At 56.0% G+C, this 6,933-nt stretch overlaps 1 protein-coding gene across 1 annotated transcript; it reads left to right on the forward strand.

Moving 5' to 3' along the window:
• The first annotated feature begins 686 nt into the window (after positions 1-686).
• Positions 687-6,593, forward strand: BARHL2 (BarH like homeobox 2). The gene is made up of 3 exons (XM_025417710.3): positions 687-1,663; positions 3,570-3,795; positions 5,559-6,593. Exons 1-3 carry the CDS (start codon positions 1,006-1,008, stop codon positions 5,869-5,871), a joined length of 1,197 nt encoding a protein of 398 aa, XP_025273495.1. The 5' UTR covers positions 687-1,005; the 3' UTR covers positions 5,872-6,593.
• Positions 6,594-6,933: the final 340 nt, after the last annotated feature.

Raw genomic sequence — 6,933 nt, forward strand, 5'->3', positions numbered from 1 at the left:
TCGAGCAGGTTCTCAAAAGAGCAGCGGGGCCCGGGCCGCGCTCGCTGACGGGCTCGCGACTCGCGCGCCCATTGGCTCCCGGCACGTCGGCGTCGCTCGCTCGCGCGGGCGCGGCCAATGGGAGCGCGGGGCCCGGCGCGCGGCCTCGGTGGCGGGGGCGCGGGCCCCGCGCGGCGCGGCGAGCGGCGGGCGGCGAGCGGCGGCAGTGGCCGTGACGTCACGCGAGGGGGTCGGCGCCGCCCGCTCCAGCCGGATTACAAGCGAACGCGCCCGGCGGCGGCCGGAGTCGCTCGGCGCCGCGTCTCCGCCGCCTCCTCCGCCTGCGCCCGCTGCTCCTCGTCCTCCTCTTCCTCTCCGTGTCGCGCCGCCGCGGCCGCCGCGGCCGCTGTCTGCTCCACAACTTTGCGAGAAAGTTCAGAAACTCGGCTCCGGGGCGGCCCGAGTGGCGCGCGGCAGCCGCCGCGGGGAGCGGCCCGGGAGCTCCGAGGGCGCGCGACCGCCCGGGCCCCGCGGGCGCGACACCTGCCGGGTCCGCCGCCGCCGCTGCCGCCCGGTGCCAGGCTGTGGGCAGACCCAGGCGGCGGCGGCGGCGGCGGGGTCGCCTCCCGCAGCCGGCGTCCTCGCCCGGGCCCCCCGCGCCGCCCCCGCCGCCCCACGTGCGCGGCCGTTCCTGGAGCGCAGGCTCCGCCGTCCGCCCGCAACAATTTTTGTAACTTTCCCCCCTCTTTCTCCCTTTCCCACCCCCCCTTCTCCCCACCCCTACTTTATGAATAAGGAAAACAAAAAAGTGTCCAAAGTGTCCACCGATTGCCACTTCCCGGTTATCCTTCCTTCCCTCCCCGCCCCGCTTTTCTTTTCCTTCTTCCTTTCTTTTTCTTTCTTTCTTTCTTTTTTTGGAAGCCGCGACAACCTTGTTGAGTGTTTATCTTGTTTTACGATCGATAGCTTCCTCGGCTCGGTCGGGGCGGCTGCTGAGCGGCGGAGCGGCGCGGACCTCATGTAGAAATGACAACAATGGAAGGGGCCAGCGGGTCGAGTTTTGGAATAGACACGATCTTGTCCAGTGCCAGTTCGGGCAGCCCCGGCATGATGAACGGAGATTTCCGCCCGCTCGGCGAGGCCAGGACCGCGGATTTTAGGAGTCAGGCCACTCCGTCCCCCTGCTCGGAGATTGATACCGTAGGAACGGCGCCTTCTTCTCCCATCTCGGTCACCATGGAGCCCCCGGAGCCGCACCTGGTGGCGGAAGGGCCCCCGCACCACCACCACCTGCACCACGGCCAGCCGCCGCCGCCCGCCGCGGCCCCCGCGCAAAGTTTGCAGCCTTCCCCGCAGCAGCAGCCGCCGCCGCCGCCGCCGCCGCCGCCGCCCCAGCAGCCGCCGCCCCAGCAGCCGCCGCCGCCGCCACCGGCCCAGCAGCTGGGCTCGGCCGCCTCGGCCCCCAGGACTTCCACCTCTTCTTTTTTAATTAAGGACATCTTGGGCGACAGCAAACCCCTGGCGGCGTGTGCGCCCTACAGCACCAGCGTGTCCTCGCCCCACCACACCCCGAAGCAGGAGAGCAACGCCGCGCACGAGAGCTTCAGGCCGAAGCTCGAGCAGGAGGACGGCAAGACCAAGCTCGACAAGCGGGAAGACGCGCAGAGCGACCTCAAATGCCACGGTGAGTCGGCCGCCCGCGCCATCCGGCCGCCTCCCGTCGTCGGGTTCCCGGCGGCCCCGGTCACGCTCGCGCCAGTCTCCGCTGCGGAGTTAGGCCGGGAGCCCCGGGCGCGGGCGCACCCCCGGGGAAGAGCAAGCGGGGGCGCGCGGGCCTGGGGCGCGGCGAGGACCGGTCCCGAGTCCGGCTTATTGTTACATCGGCCACCTCCCCACCTGCACCGCCATCCTGCCCCTTTCTTTGTTTTACTTAATTTTAATTTATTAGGAATAGGGCGGAGGCGGAGGGGACCCGACGGCGATACTTTCGTTGATAAAAGGGAAGGGCTGGAGATTTTTCTAGCTGAGACCCGGGGGGTGGGGGGGGGGTGGGAATGAGGGGAGGTGGGGGAGAGAAGCGGGCTCCGCCAGCGTGGTGTCTAGGGGTGTGTTCACAACGTGGCGTTTATTCTTTAATGCAAATTATTTCAGTCCCCCCACCCCCCCTCCCACCCCACCACACACACCGCTTATTCCAACACCATCACAGGAATTATCAGATTTAATGAGGGGAAAAAATGGCGAGTTGATTAACAAAGCAACTTTTTAAAAATTAGGTTGTGATTCATATAGGAAGGCCCGATAGTAAAAATTTACCATCGGTCTTTCGGTTTTTAAAACACCCTTCTTAGTCCACTCCACGGCCCCAGCTGAATATCTGTGTTTCAGCAAGATTTTGTCTCCCTGCGAGTAACTGGGAAATAGCACTTATGAGAAAGTACGATTCTATGGAATTGGGTTTATTTATTTTTGGAAAATCGGAAGATAGCAGGAGAAACTGTGCTTCAGCTCCCTTTTTCCATTTTCCCCTCAGACGATTTCATAACGAAGTGTTCTGGTCTGTGCACGATAAAAGAGTTTTGACATACCAGGAGAATTCCTTTTTTTTCCTTTACTCAGAAGTTTATTACTGTGATTAGTATTAACCTTTGCCATCTCTGGGAAAGATGTGTGCTCACTATCTGGAAGGTAGGATGTTGGCTCCTCATTTTACTATTATAACATTAGCATAATAGTGCCCCAAACAGATGTACAGTCTGGTCTGGCGATTTTTTGTGCACCAACCTCCCCAGTGGGTCAATTAGAGAGATTATTGTTCTTCCTGCAGGGAAGATCAAGGAGCGCAGCAAAAACGGGTACAAACAGAGAGGGATTGACATATCGATTTCCCAGCATTTCAGTAAAAAACCAAAGTTGACAAATAGAATCCGGAAATCTCTGGGCTGTCACCTGGATGGGCTCAGTGATTTTGAGCTCTACTTGGTGTCTGGGTGACATATTCCTTCTGAAGCTTTAAAAGACTTGACGTGAGCAACTGCAGGGAACTTGATTTCAACATTTCCCAAGTGCATCTGAAAAGGGAAAACAAACGCCTGTAACTTTTAGTAAACAGAAAAAGTGAAGTGAAAAAGGGGCCCCCTCCTCAAAAACAAAACAAAACAAAACAAAAAGCCCAGAGTAGAAAGATTTTTGGGAAAGTACCAAGCAGAAAAAAAAAAAAAAAAAAAGAAATCCTAGTGAAAACAGTAAAGGAATGGGACGGGATTCCCCCCCCAACCCTGTGAAGCAAACAGTAACAAAAGAACCCTATATTGTAAAATATTTTTTTTTCTTTTTAACTTCCAAAGATGAAAAGATCGGACAACCTTTTAGAACCCTTTTAGGAGCTCTGCACGAAGTTCCAGACTCCTAGGCCAAAAATTGGTCCTCTTCCTCCATATTGGCTAAGGTCCAAGTATGTGTGTGATGAGGGTAGCGGAGTATCGTCCCCCGAGACCAGCAGCTTGCTCGGGAACGTGGAAGTGTGTGCCAGGAGGACACGCCACCCTTCCTATTCCAGACTACCTTACCGCTGTGCGTTTCTACCATAGGAACAAAGGAGGAGGGAGACCGGGAGATTACAAGTAGCCGAGAGAGTCCCCCTGTGAGAGCCAAAAAGCCTCGCAAAGCCAGGACAGCTTTCTCCGATCACCAACTCAATCAGCTGGAGCGTAGCTTTGAGCGGCAGAAGTATCTGAGTGTGCAGGACCGCATGGACCTTGCAGCTGCGCTCAACCTCACGGACACCCAAGTCAAGACTTGGTACCAGAACCGAAGGTAAGAGATTCTGTGTGGGGGGAGTAAAGGCATCTGGCCTTCAGGTCATGACCACTGAGCCAATCTTCTTCCCTACTGGCCCCGAGACTTCAGGGACTCAGAGGCATCAGAGTGGGCCCCTGGGGGCTTTCCGGCTGGAGCAGGGATTAACCACACCCCCAAGGTGAGAGGGACTGATAGGCAGCTGGAGTCTGGAACATTTTGCACTTCTGAAGGTTCTTAGCATATGCTACTTTCCCTCTCAAACCGGAGTGGCTGGAATTTACCCCCTACCCCCCTCCCACTTTGCCCCCCAAATCGATCAAGCCACACCTTCTCAAATTGAGACATCTGTGCAGCTGACACTCCAGGGTCGTAGAGCCTGTGCCAGTGCGTCCTTTGGGCCTGCCCCGGCTGGTTCCGAATGTCTACAGCTGGCCAGACAGCCTGGCTATTTTGATCCAGGAGGAGCTGTCCCACTAACCTCAGTTTAAATGTCCTTGCCTTGGCTGAGGATGCCAGTCAGCCAGTCATCCAGGCTGAGGGTCTGTCCCCTATATTTGTCACCTCAGAGCCTGCCAGGAACCGCTGCCTACATTGAAAGGAAATTCGGGAAGGGGCTGGCGCACTTGGCAGGCCCCTGAACTATAGAGCGGACCCAGGCAACCAGAGGCCGAAGTTGTGTTGTGTTTCCAAGCCTGGCAGTAGATACCCTTGTCTCAATTTTTTTTCCTCCCCCTCCTTTTCTCTCATTTGTCTTCTAATCGTCCATAAGTGCGGTTGGAAATGCCCATCCAGTTGTCATCTTTACCATAATTTTCTGTCTCATTACATACGGTTTCAGCCACCCTAATTCTGTCGGAAAACATTAGTGTCATTTGTAGCCAATTTAAAATGGGCGACATGTTTATTAATTTGGCTGAAGCTGCCGGGTACGGACGGCCCACCAGCCCTCAGTTCCTTCATGGGGCGTTTGAGCAAAGGCCTGCTCGCCTCTTCTTCCTAGCGGGGTACCGTGGGGAAGGGAGGAGACGCAGAAAACCTGATGGCAGGTTTGAATTGTGACTCTTTCCCAAAGGAGAAAATACCTTGAGATGCAGTTTTCCCCTCCTGAAACGGCCCGAGGCGCTGTCACCCTGGGAGAGCCCTCCCTCAGACGAAGTCCATTTTGAAACCTTGGTGCCTTCCTTGTCCCCAACCCCCTGCCCGCCGCAAGGCCCCCGTCAGGATGAGGAGAGAGACGTGCCTCCACAGTGCTGGGGACTGAGAGGGACAGGGTCGGAGGCCCAGGAGTCTCTGTGTCCCTTTGTTTATGGTTTCTTCTCCCTCGGCTAGGAGGAGAGGGGGAGGGGCAGGGAGTGGACACTCGGGATTGTGGGGGCCACTTGGGGAAAGGCCTTAGGGGAGGGGGGAGAGGACCGCCTGTAGAAAGACTGGTCTCTCGGTTGGCCTTCAGGAAAGTTCCAGGAAGTGGCCCAATTATAAGGGGGCGACAGCAGAGCCCAGGGTCAGGAAGAGGCAGCAAAGCTCATAGAATTTTACTTGCAAGCGTCTCAGACGTTAAGGGTAGAATTTATGAAATTGATTTGAATTTGGGTCATTCTGTGAGAAAGAGGGTGGGGAGGGGGCCTGGGAGATGTGGTTCATTCCCGGGCCTCAGAGCTCTCCAAGTCTTCCTGTCCCCCGGAAAGTGAAAGAGAAGCCAGGAGAGGGCGAGAGCAGGGGCCTCGGTGCGTGGACCGGGCCCACAGCCGCAGGGTGCGTGCACACCCGCTTTTTTGCAGGACCAAGTGGAAGCGGCAGACCGCGGTGGGCCTGGAGCTGCTGGCCGAGGCGGGGAACTACTCGGCGCTGCAGAGGATGTTTCCGTCGCCTTATTTCTACCACCCAAGCCTGCTGGGCAGCATGGACAGCACTACGGCCGCCGCGGCTGCCGCAGCCATGTACAGCAGCATGTACCGGACTCCTCCCGCGCCCCATCCCCAGCTGCAGCGGCCCCTGGTCCCCCGCGTGCTCATCCACGGCCTGGGGCCCGGGGGCCAGCCGGCCCTCAATCCCTTGTCCAACCCCATCCCAGGCACCCCGCACCCCCGGTGAAGAACGAACCACTGGCAGCGCTGCAGTCCCTTCCCCGAGTCCCCTCCCTGACCGGACAGCTGCCCCTCCTCTCCCGGCTCCAGGCTGCGGGGCCTCTCTCGGGAGTGACCCCCGGGAAGCAGAGAAGTCAGAGAAGAAGCCGCTCAGCAATGGGGGGGGGCCCCCAAAGAGGAGCCAGCCCTCCGCTCTCTATCTCCCCACCCCCAGAAACAGGGCTGGAAAGCTCCCCACAGCAGTGTGACTGGCGAAAACGCTGACCCCACACAAAGTGCGACCAGTAAGTGAAAACATCAACAAAAACAAAACCTCAAGTTCTTTTTAGAAATGACTTTAGGGACAAGCAGGAGGGAGGGAGGGGGGAGGGGCAAGGAGGGAGGAATGAAGGGCACGGAGAGGAAGCCGTAGAGGCGGAGAGCATTGTAGATGGACAGACAGCCTCAGATTCCGAGGCACCGGGCGTTGCTGTGGACATTCCGTCTGCCCCAGAGAAAAGAGGAGGGTAACTGAGAACTTTGCACTGATTTCTCATGACCTTTTTTCTTTTGGAAAAGTGGCATGCTCCATAATATTAAAAAAAAATGTACATTTGAAAGACTGAGTGATAAGTGATATATCATATTTATTATATGTTGTCCAAAAAAGAGTCACTTATATACGTTAGTAAAACATGATTTTTCTTTTCATGTCTTTTTGATTCAGTAAAATAAATGCTTAGACAAAAATATAGATTTTTTTGTGATTGAAAATTACAAAAAATAAAGTTTATCTTTTTTTAACAAGCGATGAAATTCAAGGGAGCTGATTTTACTAAAGCAGAATGTCCTATGATGAAATGCCTGACTTGGTTTAGGGGGAAAAAAAATCCCTCCCATAATATTAGGAATTTACAAGATCTGTAAAGACTTTGGCTTGACTTATATAAAAACAGCTCCAGTTTTCATGCTGGCCTCTTCCGAGCCGTTATTTGATGTGTGAATTCCTTTCTTTTTAAGTGGATGATTTCAGAGCAGCCTGCAAGGCCAGGGGGGGAAATGTCTCTGCTCTAGGCTGTTGGTGCTGGCT

This window comes from Canis lupus, chromosome 6 (assembly GCF_003254725.2).
Source record: "Canis lupus dingo isolate Sandy chromosome 6, ASM325472v2, whole genome shotgun sequence".
NCBI classification, from domain to species: domain Eukaryota; kingdom Metazoa; phylum Chordata; class Mammalia; order Carnivora; family Canidae; genus Canis; species Canis lupus.